The 20,048-nt window shown below is 38.7% G+C and overlaps 1 protein-coding gene across 1 annotated transcript in view; it reads right to left on the bottom strand.

Annotated features, from left to right (window-relative positions):
* Positions 1-20,048, bottom strand: part of LOC135471058 (thioredoxin reductase 3-like) — a 37,311-nt gene that overhangs the window by 12,248 nt on the left and 5,015 nt on the right. The window contains 6 exon segments of the mRNA XM_064750107.1: positions 761-811; positions 1,265-1,333; positions 2,319-2,391; positions 3,977-4,107; positions 8,982-9,068; positions 14,984-15,044. Coding sequence (XP_064606177.1) covers positions 761-811; positions 1,265-1,333; positions 2,319-2,391; positions 3,977-4,107; positions 8,982-9,068; positions 14,984-15,044 — 472 coding nt within the window.

Here is a 20,048-nt window from a genome sequence, read left to right as displayed (position 1 = left end):
GAAGTGAAAAAAAAAAAAGGAAATTCAGATTTGTGTTGTGCGAATCAATTGGGTAACTTTTTGAAGTATTTAATTAACCATACACTGTTTACTCTATTACTAATACATGAGTGCACATCTTTCACCTCGGTGCAAGGATTCCAACAAACGTTTATTTTCTAAAGCATGTACCTAACATATTTATTGAAAGATGTTTGAAAATAATTTGTCAGATGTAACTGTCATATTTAATTATAAACCAGAATCCACTCAAAGATTATGATTGGTAACATGGTTTATCTTTCAGCATGGTGCAAGAATTCAAGCCCAAGGACATTCTTCTTCCCAAGTCTCAACAAACAGTCTCAAACGTTTAGCGATATTGTACGAAGACGCAGAAGGGCTACTGGGATCTGTCCTTAGATCCACAAGAAGACCTAATGATTTAGAAGGAAACTTAATGAACCACAGGCAGACCTAAAGACCCACAAGCAAACCTAAAGCTCCAAAAGCAAACCTAATGATCTACAAGCAAACTTAATGATCCACCAGCAGACCTCATGATCCACAAGCAGACCCCATGATCCACAAGCAGACCCCATGATCCACAAGCAGACCTCATGATCCACAAGCAGACCCCATGATCCACAAGGAGACCTCATGATCCACAAGCAGACCCCATGATCCACAAGCAGACCTCATAATCCACAAGAAGACCCCATGATCCACAAGCACGCCTAATGATCCACAAGCAAACAGATAAGTCATTCACAAGCCTTACCTCCATCTGAAAACTCCCAGCCATAGTGTTTTGCATCTCCTAATTCTTCTCCTATGAGGGATAATAAAACATTTAAAAATGAAAGTCAGAGAAGTTACACAAACTTCATAACTTCTGTGCTTTGTGCAACAGCCACTTATGTTTTCAGTTCATTCTCACAACCACACCTTATGACTTGAATAGGTTTTACACAAATTATGCAATGTGGCTGATGAACAAAAAGATTAATGTCCTAATTCGTCTGGATTTCACTGCAAACAAATTTTTCCAGTTACTACACCAGGTAACATTAAATACAGATGTATATGTACAAGGAACAAGAATTTGTTTGCATTAAAGACTACTGCATTGGCTGACATCGCTACAATGTAAATATTGCTACAGGCAGCCTGGTACCTGCAGGAATGCTGTAGCACACGTCCAAAATATGGGCAACTGCATGTACATCTACCTGAACAGGTGAGGCAGCTTTCCTTTGATATCACATGTGATGTGGATACTCACCCAAAATGGCAGCTTGGTGCATGAGCTTCTTTGGAATACATCCAACATTCACACACGTACCTCCCAGACCTGAAGAAACGGTTGTCAGAAATCGTTAATGCACACTCTAATTAGAAACTCATTGATCTTCACCTCAACCCAAAATGTCACCAAAGATTTGCTGACATTATTAAAATGTTTGGACAGGTAATTTTCAGCCGGTGGCTGATAATCAATATTCTGCCAGATGCCTTTGTCATTGCTGATGCTTATTTCAGTCACCAAGCCTACCGGCATATGATGGCTAGAAACACAGGCAGTCTCACAAAGACAAAGGTATCTTAATTGACAGATGAGAAAATTTGTACCTTCTGCATTTCTCTAAATTCACCTACCTCTGACAAATCAAGTGCACTTCAAAGAAAATTGACTAGTAAATTAACAATTTATTAAGAAGAAATAAATGGTGAACCTCACAAAAACGTTCAATGAATGCTGCAGGCCATATCATTTATTCAATCAGGGTAAAGATGCAGTACACATAGCTTTCCATGTTTAAATGCCGAGGTTCCTCTGTATGAAGTTCGTGTTCATCTTCATGTTATCTCTTGATCGATTACAAAATTAGATACAGAAGAGCATGTACTTTGTAGCAAAACCTTCCAGTTTTAATGCTTATCATCCATTCAAGTTCATAGGCTGATTCCGCAGAGCTTTCTGACAACAGTCAAAACTTAAAACCTCAACAAAAAAAATACCCAATTCATGACTCCCCAGAGTTCAAAGTTCCATCTATTTGTCTTAACACAAGAATTTTTATTAGTCAAAATTGATTTTGGCCTTGCGAAAAACCATGACTTAATATACCTCATGCAAGTACAAACAGGAATAGCTTTATTGGTACATGTGTATCACACTGACTCACATGTAGAGGTACTTAAAATGATTCTAGCACAGGACTTGCAAAAAAAAAACACAAAGATCTATTCATTTTTACAGCAATACAATAAAATACAATTAAATCATGTGGAGAGGTAAGTGGAACAGAAAAAGGGGAAAACAGCTTACAACTTACCCCATGAGGTTCCCTGTGGGGAAGGTTTTACAAAGTCTAACACAGCCACTTTTTTCCCAAACCCTGCTGCTTCCTGCAAGAAAAAAAAAATGTACACATACATTCCAAGCTTACATACATTCCCTATTACTATTATTGTAAGGAAAATTTTGACCCTTTTGCTCAGTGTGTAAAATCTGTTTTACCCTTATGAAAGTCTCATTATAATATTGTCTCCCGTAGGACGATCTACAGGTTACTCTATCGTCACATTTATAGTTCTGCATCCTGACAAAAACTGAAGGAGATACCCTCTAATATTTCTAGTATCCCACCCCTGGCGCAGGGGCTAAAATATCATCACATATATGGGCAGTGCTATAGATTGTTTTTTGTCAGAGCGAGTACTGTACTCCTGACTTTGAAAGAGAGGGAGTACATTACTTCCGACTTTCCAAGTATACTTCACCATTTTGGGTTACCAGTAATACATCTGAAAAGTGTGAAATCGATCGAGTGAGAGCGGGGTGAAGAAGAGACATAGACCTACATGTACAGAGATTCTTTCCTTTGTAGTTATATAGGATTACCCAGCATACAAGTATAAATTGCCCCCCTCCACCCCCCCAAAAAAAAATTGAATAAAATAATTATTTCAGCTCTCCCACAGAGGAATAAATTTGAGTGAAGTTAATACATTCACTTCGCATCAACCTGTGTGGGGTTTATTTTAATAACTCACTGACAAAAAAAGCAGGGGTTGCAGTGTTAATTTTGTCTATGGTAACCTGCCTGATGCTATAGTAAACTTTTCTTTTACCCGTCTAAACATTTCTTGACCAGTACAAACTTGTTAACAATTGCCGTTTTGGGGTCAAAAGATGATAAAACAGTTGTTGATATAGGCTACATCCATTAGAAGAGAAGAATTCAATTTTAATTATTGGCAGTATATAGTATAAATCTGAAGCGTTTCTGTGCACATGTTGCTAGCTGTTCTCATGATATTTTTTTTTATTCCACTTCATCAGTTTCTCTTTACACTAAATCATAGGTAAATGTATATGTCAGAAACTGGATCTTCCCTGATACTTAACACTGCAGACTGACGATTCGTGGGAAAACAAAATCAGACATTTGGGTGCGATATAAGGATGATATTGTGCAATACAGAAGCAGAACATGCAGTATACTAACCAAAAAGACTGTTTTTAACCCTTTGCTATATCTTCTTCAGGGCAAGCACTCGAGAATGTGAGGAAGACAAATACATGTTATCACTGTGGGCATTCTCCACAGCTGTGGGTGGTGGCAAAGGTGCTTTTACTTTAGCCTAGAAATATTTGAAAACTAACCCATGGTGCAGAACGTCAAGCACATGGTTCGCTGTGGAGATTTACTTTTTGATTTTGACAGGACTGTCTGCTTTAAATCTTGTATGTATGCTAGCCTTTGGGAACTTAGGTCCCCACACACCTCTTCGTGTAAATACAGTATGCTCTGTTTAATTTTATAAGCCTATCATGTAATTTTTTAAGCATATTAACACCTGTACACCACTTATCTGTAGCACTGTATGGGTTTACAGTATTTCATTAAACCTTATTTACAACCAGATTTATGAAACCAGATCTACACTAAGATCCTTGTATTAAAACAGGCCCATGGATCTGTTTTACCTTTGATGCTGCCAGACCTCCTGATCCTCCCCCAATAACAATGAGATCATAATCATAGGTTTCTTCTTCCCCGTTTATCATGGGTAAAAGTCGGTTTTCCTGATGAGCCTTCATCGTGTCATCACAGCCACCTGTAACAGCAAACCAGGATACAACATATGAGTAACTCTTGTCGCACGGTCTTGTCCTAATGCATATCAACCCAGATGTCACACATAAAACAGGAATGACAAGACAAAATTCATTCACCACAAGAATTCGGAAGTCGACAATTTGCGCTTGATGAAAATGTTGACTTCAAAACCAAAATAAAGAAGGATGATTAACACTGTGATACGCAGATATTATCCTTTAATTATACAGTGATATGATCTTGCTATTAAATCAACAAGAGAAAATCATAATCCTGCATACGTATGCATAAGGATTGCAGAACATCATATGTGATGTAGGTGTAAACTGTTGTGGCGGTAAAAGACACTGTGGGGGGAGTTAGTGCTCACACTGCAGAGGCCTTTGATATGCAAATCGCAAATTGAATTTGGCAACCCATGTACTATGGGAGGCAATTGCAACCCTGTTGACAGCTGAGCAGACTTCCTTGGTCTCTGAAAAGTGAATTGCTATCAATGATTGGCTATCTGTGTCCTAGGATTGACCAAAAACTTTAACCAAACTGGACGCTGACACCGACATCTGATCACTCTCTCACAATATCTCTCCTCACTGCAAAAGGCGAGCTAAAAATTAATCATTCAATTAAGTACCCACCAAATGAAAGAGAAGTAAAAGCTGTCTAAGAAAATGGTTAAATATACTTTTTTCCAAATTTTCTGGTCAAGTTAAAGTTAAATAACATAAATAAGATATTAGGATTCCACAAGGAATCTATTTGTTCTGAAGAGTTAGTAAAAAAAGCCATCACCACTGCAAATCCATGGCACAACATGTGAATGTACGTGCACACAGCGTGTTCATGTTTTATAGAAGTAGTCGGGTGTTTCCGGATATTCAACACTCCCAAACAATACATCTTGCATTCTTAGCCGATTTTGGTCCTAGACATTGTCAGTTAGCAAGATAAGAAGTTAATTCTTATAGATCTTATGAAAAAAAAGTCACATTTTAACCACAAGACTCCTTTAGCCACGGCCATGTTGATTGTGAGGATGTCAAAGGGAAGAAGTTTTTGGTAACTTTTTAGATGGTCGATTACATCACATACAACACATCACTTGCATGTATGGTAATGGTTTACAATAATTTTATCTGAAATTTTCACGTGTTTTTTGTCCTTTCTCATTTTACCAACCTGTCTTCAGCCTGTGGTTTTTGTCTTTTAACACTAAAACTCTTTGATAAATCTCCCAAGAATAATGTCAAAAAGTCTTTTGTAGCGCTTAACCAGCAATTCGCTTGAACTGTAACTTGCTAAGTTTTTAAAGTTCAAAAGATTGAAAAATGCAGTCTCTCATAAGAAATAAAGCATTAATTGGTTTGTTCAAAGATTGACTAATCATTTTTTGGTTTATTGGGGTATAAAGGAAAAAAAAAACGCTGTGTAAACTGCATGAATCCCTATATCGGTTCGCACAAAAGTTTGCACAGCAGTTTTCTCGTTTATACCCCAAATCTGACAACTTGATAGCGCCTTACAACCGTACATTCAGGAAAGTTAAATAAAAAATACATCAACACAAGATATAATACATCAACAGAAGTTTAGAAAGAAATCCTGTTTTACAGCAACAAAGCCATGTGTATTCTATTTTATGAGACTGTAACATTAACCACATACTACACATACTTTTGATGACCTGACCTGTTACTTTAAGTAGGCAGCAGTTTTGCCAATGATTACCATTTGCAAATACAGAAACTTTTCACAGGAAGTACATGTACAAAGGCAAACATGTTCAGTAAATTTGGCAAACATGTTCAGTAAATTAATGGAACCTTTTATTGTCTCAAAGAGAAAGCGACATAATGATACCATAATGTGCGGCTAGTGTGCAGCAGCACGTCGCGCCTATGTTACTGCTGTAATATCATTCTGTGATTATTGTGACATCATGATGAGCTGGGAAAACAACATCTGACATCAAGGTTCTGCTCCAGGGCGGTCGCCATTGGGCTTATTTTCATGACCTGATGAATGTTTTGTGTCCATTTTAACCTTTTCAACTAATTGTATTAGCTAAGGGTACCTTTGTAGGACATCTCCCTTAGTGAGAACTTGTAGAACAAAGCAGTATCTCATGCTTAAATCACGTACACAAGAGCACAATAAAACAGCCCATAAATTCTTAACGAGTAATCCTCTAGCAGCCATGCTGTTACCTGTACAGGCTTGACACAAGATAACCAACAGAACATGCTTACTCACTAGGGCAAGGGAATATAGGACGTCACTAAAATGGCCCTCAAGCTCCTGAATATATCACTTCAAATTTTTTTTATCCTCGTATGTCTTGGTACGTACCAGACAGTGGTGTTTACAGATTACAGCAAAACACTTGACAAGGAGAATATCGATCTCTGATGTAAAGAAGTTTTACAACAGAAAGTCGTCCACCTTATTGTCTCAATGTAAGACATACCTCACAAACTAAATACTTTGATACAATTTTTTGCAATCTTTAAAACAATTAGCCCTGCCTGGCTCATACCATTTTAATTACTAAAAACTCTTGCCAACTTAAATTGTATGACTTAAAATTAACACCTGGTTAACTTAAAACTACAGATGTTCAAAGCAGATCAAAAGTATGGTATGGCATGATACTAAGCCATGGGATTAATCTTTTACCACCTTGCCTAATAGAAAATGGGATACAACTACACTCGAACAGAACTGCCCTACTCCGAATTCAGAGCTGTTCTCGGTTTGTTTTGTATTCAATAATCAGATATTTCAAGTTTAGTTAACCCTGGGTGTGTTCTATCAATTCAGGTTTGGCTATCTAACTCATGCTACGCTTAAATATAAGGGCCTACCTTGTGTAGTATTTGCGGTTTAAATGAGATAGCATTTGGGGCATTAATACATGTACAATTAATGCACAGCAATAAATAGCCTACATGGAATCCCAGAGCAAGGTGTCACCAGTATGCCCTGGCTATACGTAGATACTCACTCTTTTGTGAGTTCGTCCAGCTCATGCTGGCTTCCTCTCTGGCCGTACCTGGGAAGGTCTGCCTGCAACCTGCAGATGGTTATGGGTTTCCCCCGGGCTCTGCCATGTTTCCTCCCACCATAACGCTGGTTGCCATCGTATAAGTGAAATATTCTTGAGTATGCCATAAAACACCAATCAAATAAATAAATAAATAAATTACTCTTTTGTCATCAAAATAAAGTAGAACACTTTGAAGAGTCTTTACCTTGCAGAGTTTCCTCAGCCTTAAAGAAATGTATATATCAGACATGAAAATGGTCCACTCTGTGAAATTCATTGGCAAAAAAAATTTTTTCATTTAAAAATGTCAGCCATTTTGGAAAATGACCACCATTTTGAAAATTCAGGAGGCAAACAGGTTTTCCGAAAGAGGAGCCCTTAAGGCCCATCCATATTAAATTTGGCACTTATATTCATCAGTAAACCACTGTCCTAAATATAATATGCTGAACTAATTGCTTTCCTGGAAGTAACCCAGTCTTACATTATTAGGCCAATCAAAACTCAGAAAGCAAGAACAAAGCTAGACATTAACATGTACTTCACATTTACTGACAAATCAAATGGTGCAAACAATTTACAAGTGAAACATCTATTTAATGATGCATAGTCCAATATGTATCAGTGCACAGCACTTATGTTGGAATCACTGACAAAGCAGCTCAGGTATTCTCCAGGCTAAGTTTGACAGGTAAGCTGAATGACTCGACAAACCCTATTCAAAGGCTACGTGTAAATAAATAGTGTGCTAAATTTTTAATCTAAGCACTTGTGCTTGGAATAGGATGAAAGTTTAGACGTGTCCAATATTAATTTACTTCAGATGGGATATAAAGTACCTTTGTTTTAAACTGAATCAATACCTGTAATTGATGCTCATGAGTGTATAACATGAGGCCTCATGACCAGAGTACATGCCAGTACTTGTTCATCACTACAGCTGAATGTGGAGGCCAAACATAACAAAGGGCAGACATACAGCTCATAACCTGGTTATGGGATAAGCCTTAGCACATGTAAGTGAAGAATTTGACCCTGTTCTAAAAAGGTCAAAGCAGATGACCAGAGAAATGAAGGTTTGGGTCAAACTGCATGACACAGAAAGAGCTGATGAATTCAGCACACTGAGTGACACCTGCAGGTTTTACTTCAGGAAAACATTCATTCACTCTGGCCAATTGTTTTTGACAGATGTACAATATGGTTACATTTATACTACAAATATCCCTAAAAATCTGATGCCCTAGATGAACACAGTAACTAACATTTTACTGTGACTTTCAGACATCTACAAGTACATCCGCACTCCACTGCTTAATGCCTTACTGAAGATTTTTCCCCTCATAAAATTACAGTTGTATGGGTGGAGAAAACTGCCTAAAGTACACCACCAATCTCATGGCAAGTTACTGAAAACTTTTCCTACACATGACATATTATTATTTGTTCATACACTGTTCATGTAAGTGTGAAATAGATTCTGGTCGTCACATACGACTGGCGACTTTTTAAAAGAGAAAGTTACTGAAGTTATTTTGGACAGGGGCAGGGGACTCAAATATACAAAATATTCGTTTGTGTTTGCAATTCCCACCATGATAATCCCAAGCCATTCTGCTGAATTTTTTTGATGATTATCGTATTATTAGGTTAACAGCAACATTCAGAAACACCTGGCCATGTTAAATCTGTTAGGTTTCATAAACTTTACAGATACATCGTAATCAATGACAGCACTTTGTCACAAATGAACATGGATCAGTTTTTGTAACACTGAAAATTGTATATTAAATCTATATATACTCAAAATATCACAAAACACTTACCTAAATGTGATCCCTTGATAAATACATTGGGAACTGTTTTCTGACCTGTTATCTCTAGCAGGGTGTTTTGTATGTCTGGACCATTGGCTGAAAAATTGAAAATACATAAAATTATTCATTTTATTCAGTGATATGAAATGCATTCAAGATATCATCGAATAAAGCTCTTGGTTATCTGTAATTATGGTAACAATATTTCTGAACATATTACCCAATAAAGATTCATAGTGTGAACTGGGAAAGAATAGAAGACAAGTGTTCTGGAGATATTGTGCCAACAAGGTCTGTATGTCATCTATATATAACAGATAATGGACTAGCACCCAGCACAAACCCAATGCATTTCCACTAATACATGAATAAAATTTGGAAATGATATTTAATAATTACATGAGCCCCCATATAATATAAGGATAGATGACCACTGTTAACGAACAGCTTAATTTTAAAGTTAAAATGAAGCAAATCAACCCCTGGTAGCTCATCTGTTGCAGACACATGAATGCAAAACTTCAGCTCAATGTATGAAGGACAGAGGGTGTATATTTGATAATTAGGTGGCCCAGCACTCTGTGAACTCGAAATCTCTCGCTCTATTGAAATTGTTTAGATATTTATTATATTTCTTCAGTCTTTTTTTTTTTAATCTTTTTGACAGCTTTAAGAACTGTAAAAAGAAAAGTTTTTTATTTGACATTGTTGAAATTTGGTGACTTTAGGAACACAGTTACGAGGCAAATTATGGATGTTTTTGGTCAAGTTAGGTCACATGACATGGCAGGCATCAGGGATTTTGATCAAAACCTTTAAAAATCTTCTCAAGAACCATCGAACAGATTCTTTTGAAATTTGATATACTTGTAACGTGATTCCAGTTAGAACAAATATGAACAAAACTTGGACATGAATTTACACTTTGGAAGTCGAACTTATGATGTCATAAAAAGTGTCTGTTTGATAAGGCTTTCCTCTATTCTGGTGTATTTGGCAAGGCTTATTCTGAATCTGCTTTCAGATTTTACCTATCTTGGTACCTTTCTGAGATATGGTCAAAATATTTTTTCAGTCACATAATTCCAACAGCCTGTAACTCGAGAACTACGAAAGCTATAGATCTGAAAATTTGCACCGAACTGTATCCCACGACATGTAGTTTATGACGGATGCCAACAAATTTAAGTCACGATCTACAGTTTTCTTGCTAGAAATATTTAAATGACACTGCCCTACATCAGAAATAGAAATGTAAGCCTTTGCATTTAACTTAGACTTTAGAGGCAAGTGTGCATTAGTATACATGTGCTGCAGGTAACAACTCTCCCTCCTGTCCACAGCTATCAACAGACAATTTTCAATGTTTACACACAAAGCCAGCCCTGTTCGCAATGTACATGTATAACAGGTAATTCTCAACAACCCCGACAACATTCCCCTATACCCGTGCTATCAGGAATATAAGTCCAAAGCCATGGCCAAATATGTGAAAAATATCTATCCACACATGTACCTTGAGTCATGATGAGCACAAAACATGTTACTCCTTTAAGGCCAAATTCAACCGTTACAGAAATATTGTGATTTCTGACATGCCCGTAAGGAAGAGACTGCCTTTAGCATATTGCACAGCAAAGTAACTACAAAAGTGTATGCCATGGCTTTGGACTGAGGATCTTCTTTGAAGAAAACAACACACAATACCGCTTATTCCTTCTAACTGTTTGACAAAAATTTCATACCTCCTAACATTTCCTGTCACCTACACGCGCTCTGTCCTAACCGACTCTCATAAAATGAGCTGAGCCCAAGCAAACCAGATGGGACACAAGAGTGGAGTGATTGCACACCATGTGTCAAGCAACCTGAAATGTACATACATAACCAGGAGCAGTGAACGCCTAAGCTCAACTCGATCAAGAGGCTGTGGTGGTTTTCAGCACTAGACAGATTGCATGCCATATGTGGTTGTGTGGAGTTCAAAACCAGTTGATTATTTTTCATTTCTGTCCTGCTTTTTCTCCATCTTGCCTGTTTTTGTAAACTCTGTTACAAGTTGTACATGCAGGTTGAATGTATGCATTTTCCTTTGTCTATGTACTTCTCCAGTTGAAGAAAGCTATTCATTGTTTGTGTGTTATCATCTGTTGGTAAACAGATATTTTCCACAGCTTAATTTTTCTGGGGGCCTTCGTGGCTGAGTTGGTTAGCGCGCTAGCGCAGCGTAATGACCCAGGAGTCTCTCACCAATGCGGTCTCTGTGAGTTCAAGTCCAGCTCATGCTGGCTTCCTCTCCGGCTGTACGTGGGAAGGTCCACCAGCAACCTGCGGATGGTCGTGGCTGTGCCTGGTTTCCACCCACCATAATGTTGGCCGCCGCCGTATAAGTGAAATATTCTTGAGTACGGTGTAAAACACCAATCAAATAAATAAATAAATTTTTCTGATCATGACAAATTAGTTCCGTGCATGATTTTCATAGTGCTTTCTCATTTGACATTCCACTGGGCCTCAATGTTTGGCCACTGGTATCGCTGTAAGGTCATTTGACATTCCACTGGGCCTCAATGTTTGGCCACTGGTATCGCTGTAAGGTCATTTGACATTCCAGTGGGCCTCCATGTTTGGCCACCGGTATCGCTGTAAGGTCATCTGACATTCCAGTGGGCCTCCATGTTTGGCCACCGGTATCGTTGTAAGGTCTTTTGACATTCCACTGGGCCTCGATGTTTGGCCACTGGTATCGCTGTAAGGTCTTTTGACATTCCACTGGGCCTCGATGTTTGGCCTACGGTATCGCTGTAAGGTCATTTGACATTCCATTGGGCCTCCATGTTTGGCCACCATTATCACTGTAAGGTCATTTGACATTCCACTGGGCCTCAATGTTTGGCCACCAGTATCCCTGTAAGGTCATTTGACATTCCACTGGGCCTCCATGTTTGGCCACCAGTATCGCTGTAAGGTTATTTAACATTCCACTGGGCCTCGATGTTTGGCCACCGGTATCACTGTAGGGTCTTTTGACATTCCACTGGGCCTCCATGTTTGGCCACTGGTATCGCTGTAAGGTCATTTGACATTCCAGTGGGCCTCAATGTTTGGCCACCAGTATCGCTGTAAGGTCTTTTGACATTCCACTGGGCCTCCATGTTTGGCCACCGGTATCGCTGTAAGGTCATTTGACATTCCAGTGGGCCTCCATGTTTGGCCACCGGAATCGCTGTAAGGTCATTTGACATTACACTGGGCCTCCATGTTTGGCCACCGGTATCGCTGTTAGGTCATTTGACATTCCACTGGGCCTCGATGTTTGGCCACCAGTATCGCTGTATGGAACGTAACCACTTTAATTTACAACCAAAGTTACAGTAATTAATACGCACACAGAGCATCAACAATGAAACATCGCACTCGTCACATTGTACTTCATATTATGCATGTAAATCTTCAGCTCAATGCAGGAAATACTTTTTGAGATAACACCCCTAAAATTTACCTTTATAACATCGATTCAAATATACAATACACGAAGTCAAGAATTCTGTAATTTACTGTAATCAATATGCACACAGCGCACCAATCATGATACATGCCCCTTATGTTATAATGGTCTACTAGTGTGCAGAACCTGAGCTCAATCATGTCCCCATATGACATCAGGTACGCCTGTACTCTGAATAGCTCATCAACACCGATCTTCAACCTTGGGTAAAGCACAACATAGCTTTAAAAAAAAAAAAAAGAGCTACAAAATCAACTGGAATGAATAGTTTAGCAACAAATTGTGAATTCACAATGTACTGTGTATGTACTGTGTAGTACACCTCTCATTTAGTCATGCAATGCATTTCTAGATGTAGGTCATGTGAGAGGAGTTTTCTCTACTGCAGTGTTGACATGGTTTTTATACTCAGAATGTAAAGCAATGTTAGCATAAGCTGGATACAGGCTTGTTACCCCTATCTAGAACCTAGAACTCCTGTTTTCCTGACACCCAATAAAAATTCTCATCACTTGTTAAAACAAAAAAGACTGGAAAATATTTATAAAATTGTGATCTCTTCTTTTTGTTTGAAAAGGGTTTTCATTTTAGTACAGTATAAAGCTGAAATGACACATTTCTACAGATATATAGTTTTGCATGTACCTACCAACACTTACATGTATTAATCTTGGGTGTTGTAACTATATCTTCAGCTGCTATTAAAGCTGACTGTTCATCCTGTATATTATATTAAATTGATCTTTGCATATAAGGTCATGAGAACTGTAGAAATCACATTAATTTATTTCAAACAGAAATTTAGAATGCCTGCTGGTCTCCTTATTACTATAAAATAATCTGCTGTTCATACATGTAATAACTCTGAACTACATCAGAAGAGAGGCCTTTGTGACTCGCTCATATTGCACATTCATTATGCATATGCAGACAGGCTCTGTGGTAGTACAGGTGCCCACTATCTACCTTAAACAGTGCTTGGCTGGAGAAGATAGTTTAAATCAATGGCCTGGCGTTACACAAGCCAGCTAATGACAGCAATGAACAGGGAGATGACAATCAATCATAACCGACTTTGATACAGGTAGTCATGAGAATCTCCAATCAGTGGGCATGGTCACATTGATTTTATACTCCTCATGCATGATCTCTTAAGTTTCGATCAAGAAAGATTACGCCCGGCAGTTATCATGGTTGTTGATAGGGCTATCACAGGTCCCAGCTTTAATATGAAGACAGCAAATCTTGTTCATTACATAAAGTCACGTGTAAGATTTGCTGAGGCATGGTAGCCAGGCAATGGCAGTAGATACAATACCTAATGGCAAACAAGAAATACAAACATTTGACATTTCAACAAATTGCTTCCTTCACTGACATGTATAACATCTGTGGCCTCTCTCAAAGATTTTAGTTGAAAAATGTGTTCAGGTTCTAATTTAGATCAATGTAGAATTGGTAGCATGACTACTACTATAGAGCTCACCTGTACACACACGAGGCATACGAATGCAAAACTTTATCTGTATACACCCAGATAAAAGATTTAAACATTTACCATCACATGGATTCTAATTTACAGAAAAAAGACTTGAAGGTCATGAATTTGTTAATTTAAGTGGATGATTAACAAAATCTCCCCCCCCCCCCCCACCATACCATGTTACTGGGCTTTACATGTGAGCAAAACCTGGCCTCAATGCATACAGTACTTTTCATAATACCACCTTAACACTGCTGTAGCCAGAACTTTGTAGAGCTAAAAAAAATGTGACAGACAGATTCCTTCTTTGTCTTAGATGTAGATTTAGTTTCACAGACCTACATTAAATCCCAGCTGACCCTTGAAAGTTATTGGTGACTGTTACATAGACTTGTTATCCTGCCAGCCTGGTAAATACAAATTTATCTCACTATAACTAAATTGATTCCAGTAAGGATCTGGGCAGATGGATTTCTCGGATACCAACAAAAACACCGTCACTGTAATTAACGGCCTTTATGTAAGAACATTAAACTGCCAGACTGTGTGACTTTACATTCTATTCAGGATTGTCAATGTTCACAAAGGTAACATCTAGGAAGTAAACTCAAGAATTCAATGTTTCACATTTACTGTGAACACAAACACCCTTGAGATTTACATAGAAGGAGGCACCTAGAAACTGACAGACACAAATAATTTGAGAGGTAGTATGTAGGCAACCCATGTTTAAATATGGACCAGGTTCCAGTTGTTCAAAAGTGTATTAAACGGATACGTTCAGCATTCATTTTAGTCTGGACTAAAGTGCCATTAGTTTTGTATTAGACCAAAACTGGCATTACCATATGAGCCTGGCTTACTTTCAATATGCTTCTGTACAACTGGACCAGGGTTAACCTCAATATGAACGTAAATACAAAATCACTGTTTTCAAAGCAGTTTGACTTGTATCGACTGGAAAATAAGATACACTTTCAAAAAATGGCAGTCTTTATTTGCCTGCACTATGATACATACCTTCTTTGTCTAATTCCAAGGCAAAGTACTGGACTCCTAAGGATTTAAATAATTCTTTAACCTGGAAAACAAAAACAAAAGGCCAGCTAAAGCTACAGTACATATCTGCGAAAATGTCACATACGATGCTATCTTTTATTGTTAGATATGCTTAATCTGCAGTGCTTTGCCAATATTGGTTGACAAGCAGGGACATCACAGTCGCAAAGAAGTTCTTTAGATATTATCTATGACATCATAAAATATGACCTGACATTACCTGGAAACATATCACATAATGAAACTAAACTACTTATTTATTTATTTGATTGTTTTTTTACGCCATACTTATTTCACTTATAGGACAGCAACCAGTATTATGCCTCTGGTGGAAGGAAACTGGGCAGAGCCTGGGAGGAAACCCACAACCATCCACGGGTTGCTGCAGACCTTCCCACATACGGCTGGAGAGACCAACATGAGCTGGACAAACTCAGAGCAGCTACATTGATGGGAGGCTAGCTCCTGGGTCATTGTTCCGTGCTGGCATGCCAACCACCTGTAGAAGGTAACGAACAAGACTTCACTGCTATAAAAAACAATAGCCTGTTACATTGTCAGCAACAATAAGGACAACATGGTGTGATCATGGATGCTAAGGCCTGTCTCAATACATTCTCTGTTTTCCATCTCCCTCCAACATGCTTGCATAGCTCCACAGTTTGTATAGCTCTCACTTTAAAGTATAAATTGTACACATGGGTCTTTCCTGACCTGTAAAACTGATTAGTTTAAACTTTTGATAGATCTGATTACTAAAGTGCTGCCATGTGGTAAATTGATATCACTTCTTTGAAGTATCTCTTTTCCACTATCAACATCTGAGAAGTGGGTCAGCCTCCCCATGACCAACAAAGACATCACCCTTTTTTATCCAAATATCATGTTATATTCATTTAGTGTAATGAATCAGATGTGTTACGGTATTGAAAGCAGCAACAGAAAACAGACTCAGTGACTCAATATTACAATGTAAACAATGCTTTATATATATATAAAATGAGACGTACAGCTTTACAGACAGTTCAACAACAACAACAACATACACATCAGTATTACCGGTCTTTAAAAGTTTCCAGTTCACCTTTGCATCCCAAGGAATGTATTCCAGGAAATCCAACGTTAAGACCACGGGATAAACACACAATTCACAAATTGTCCTAGACAGGTACTTCGCCAGGTTAGCGAACACGAACACAGTACACAGGTTACACAGAACTGGAACAGTCAAGCCTTTGAATGACGTCACACCCGCAGAGCACAACACAGGGTAAATACAGGCATGGAGGTATAATCCACTTTAGAACAGTCACCGCTCCCGCAGAAACTCACAAACGAGCCGTTCAGAGACGTAGAGTAATGTCACCTTGTGGCAGAACGAACGTCCTTTGCAAAACTGAAAACTTCAGTTTAGAGTCCTTGACGACCTTGTCGGTCAGGTGAGGTCAGCGTGTTAAACAAATTACACAGTCCACACTGTATAATTATAATCAAGATCCGAACACCAATAAACGTGACTTCCGCAGAAATTCACATAAACCAGACATCAGTACTACTGTGGTACATAAACGGTGCCGGCATAAAAAACTGTCCTCCCAAATGAAACTGGCATCACCAGCTCATATCAAAATAATGGACTCGATACGAGAGCGTCTCACACTCTCCTGGCTCCCAGTGGATGCAGCAAAAATACCTCCCCTCTGCACAGAAAACACGGCTTATATACGTGCCAGGTGGATTCAACTATTTTTAAACACAGAGTTTAACAGCCAATGAACAGCCAGTTAAATAAACAGAGCCTTGAACAAGGTGCTTTCGGCCAGGTCCGCACTGTACATATATAACAGGGCCTGTTATGCTTATAACATATAACACAAAGGTCCGCAGACTAACAGTACATGAAGACGTTAAATAGTCATACATAACACCCCCACCCTTCAGGGAAAGAAAGTTTTGCATAAAACTTTCTTTAACATATTCATAATTATGAATAATAATAACATTTACCACAGTCTTTAAAAACAAAGCTGCAGAAAAGCAACTAGACACGTGACAAACAATCAGCAATCACATTATCTTTCCCTTTTATGTGTCTAATCTCTAGATTAAATTCTTGCAAAACCAAACTCCACCGTAACAATCTTCGGTTTTTACCTTTTAGTTTGTGCAAGAAGGTCAAGGGATTGTGATCTGTATACACAACAATGGGGTAACTTGACGAAGTCACATATACTTCAAAATGCTGTAATGCTAGAATCAAGGACAGACACTCCTTTTCTATTGTCGAATAATTTCTCTGGCACTTGTCAAATTTGCGAGAGAAAAAACATACAGGGTGATCAACGTGATCTGTTTCATTTTCTTGTAACAAAACTGCCCCAGCAGATATATCACTAGCATCAACAGCTAGCTTAAATGGTAAATTAAAATCAGGTGCTACAAGTATGGGGCCGCTGCTTAGCATGGCCTTTAATCTATCAAAAGATCTCTGACACTCAATGGACCACAAGAATTTAGCTCCTTTCTTTAACAGCTGAGTTAATGGCTCACTAACAAATGAAAAGTTCCTACAGAACTTACGATAATAACCTGCCATGCCCAAAAAATGCTTTAACTCTCTCTTACAACTTGGCACTGGAAAACAAGAGATAGCAACTCCACTAGTTTGTACAATATTGAGATCAGTGCTATCTCTGTCTACATATGGCTTTAACATGTTAATGTGACAAAGTTGTCTAGATTTGCGCCGATCAGGAATGAAAATAATATAATTAAGATCACTTAGCCTCTTGTCTACTACATAAGGTCCAAAATAACGAGCTTCAAGTGGCTTACCACTAACTGGAAGTAAGGCCAATACCTTCTGACCAACTTCAAATCTGCGTCTTACAGTTTCTTTGTCATACTTAGTTTTCATACTCTTCTGAGAAGCTGTAAGATTCTCTCTGGCTAACTCACATACTCTGTTGAGCTTAGTACGAAATCTTGACACATACTGTAATAGGTTAACATTGTCACTATCACCAGACACAAACTTTTCCTTGAACAACTGTAGTGGACCACGCACAGTATGGCCAAACACAAGCTCAAATGGACTAAATCTAAGTGACTCTTGTACAGACTCTCTTACAGCAAACATTAACAAAGGTACACCCTCGTCCCAATCTTTCCCTGTCTCAAAGCAGTAAGTTCTTATCATACTTTTCAGTGTCTGATGGAATCTCTCTAGTGCTCCTTGACTTTGTGGGTGATAAGCTGAGGATTTATACTGGCTAATACCTAGCTCATGCATAACTTGTTGGAACACACCAGACATGAAATTTGAACCCTGGTCTGACTGTACTGACTTAGGCAGACCAAACATGGTGAAGAACTTAACTAAAGCCTTAATTATAGTCTTGGCAGTAATATTCCTTAGTGGAATTGCCTCAGGGAAACGAGTTGAAGTACACATTATGGTTAACATATACTGATTTCCAGACTTTGTCTTAGGTAGCGGACCAACACAATCTATTAAGATTCTACTGAATGGCTCACCAATTGCAGGAATAGGCCTCAAGGCTGCCTTGGGGATTGTCTGGTTAGGTTTCCCCACTAACTGACATGCATGACAAGACCTGCAAAATTCAGTAACATCTTTCCTTATTCCTGGCCAATAAAAATGACTGAGAATCTTATGATAGGTCTTATTAACACCTAAATGACCTGCTAACGGCGTTTCATGCGCTATGGTCAGTATGTCTTTACGATAAGACTTGGGCACAACTACCTGATGCTTAATTGCCCATTCATCCTCCAACGAAACATCGGGAGGCCTCCACTGCTGCATCAATATGCCAGACTTGACATAGTAGTAGCATGGGTCAGGTAAAGATTCACCATCTTTAGCTGCATCATTAAACAAGCAAGAAATACTTGGATCACTGTGTTGTTCAGCAATCAACTCAGTCCTACAAAATGGCTGATCACCACTAACAAAATTAGTATCTACTTCCTGCTGGCTGTCTAATTTGGAAGAATCTCCATCCAACATTTTGTTGAGAAAAGTCTCACTCAAATCAACAGTACTACCCTGGTCTGTACTGACTTTTCTAGACATAGTTCTTGTAACAACACAGGACGGATATAAACCCGCTATCTTGCTTTCAACTGGCTCTGTGACTGAATTCAGAGAAGGCTTATCAACCATTAAGGGATCAACAGTAACTTTATCATGTGCCAAGTCATTTCCCAACAACAAATGAATACCCTCAAAAGGTAATGAAGGCTTAATGCCTACCCTGACAGGTCCAGATATCAAATCTGATGACAAATAAATATCATGAAGGGGAACACTGACAAAGTCACTAGACTCTACACCTCTAATAAGGGCACGAACCCCAGAGTACGACTCTTCAGAAAAGGGCAGAGTATTCATCAACAACAGAGACTGAGATGCCCCAGTATCCCTTAATATCTTTATAGGGGTAGCCCCAGACATGTCGCTTCTAAGCGACACTGAACCAGAATTGATAAACGGAGCGAAGCTATCCATAGAGCATTTGGGAATCTTATCCAATCCCGTATCAGCTAACTCAGATCTGCTTTTAACTGCTGATGTAACTTCCGGCAATGTTTTGTGCATTGCAACACAAAGACCTGTGGGCTTAGACTCATTCTGAGCTTCCCGTCTCCTTTTCAACTTGTAACATTCACTCATCACGTGACCTACCCGCTTGCAAAAATTACAAGTGACCCTATTTCGAGGACTACCATTCCAATCTGAACTACGTGAACCATGAGCTGTAGAACCATTGGAGCCTGGTGTGGAACTCTTCTGTGTAGAGCTACCTCTACCTGTTGCATGTGACTGGGTATTTCTACGTGTAAATGAATTAAATGGCTTACCCGTGTATGTAACCTTATGTGTCAAGGAATAATCATCAGCTAAACTGGCTGCCTCTTCAAGTGTACTCGCCTTCTGCACATGAACGAACACCTTTACATCATTATGAATACAACGCTTGAACTCTTCTACCAGCACAAG

The sequence above is a fragment of the Liolophura sinensis genome, chromosome 7, assembly GCF_032854445.1.
Source record: "Liolophura sinensis isolate JHLJ2023 chromosome 7, CUHK_Ljap_v2, whole genome shotgun sequence".
NCBI lineage: Eukaryota > Metazoa > Mollusca > Polyplacophora > Chitonida > Chitonidae > Liolophura > Liolophura sinensis.
Note: the sequence above shows the minus strand (reverse complement) of the source record. Positions and strands in the feature narration are given on the sequence as shown.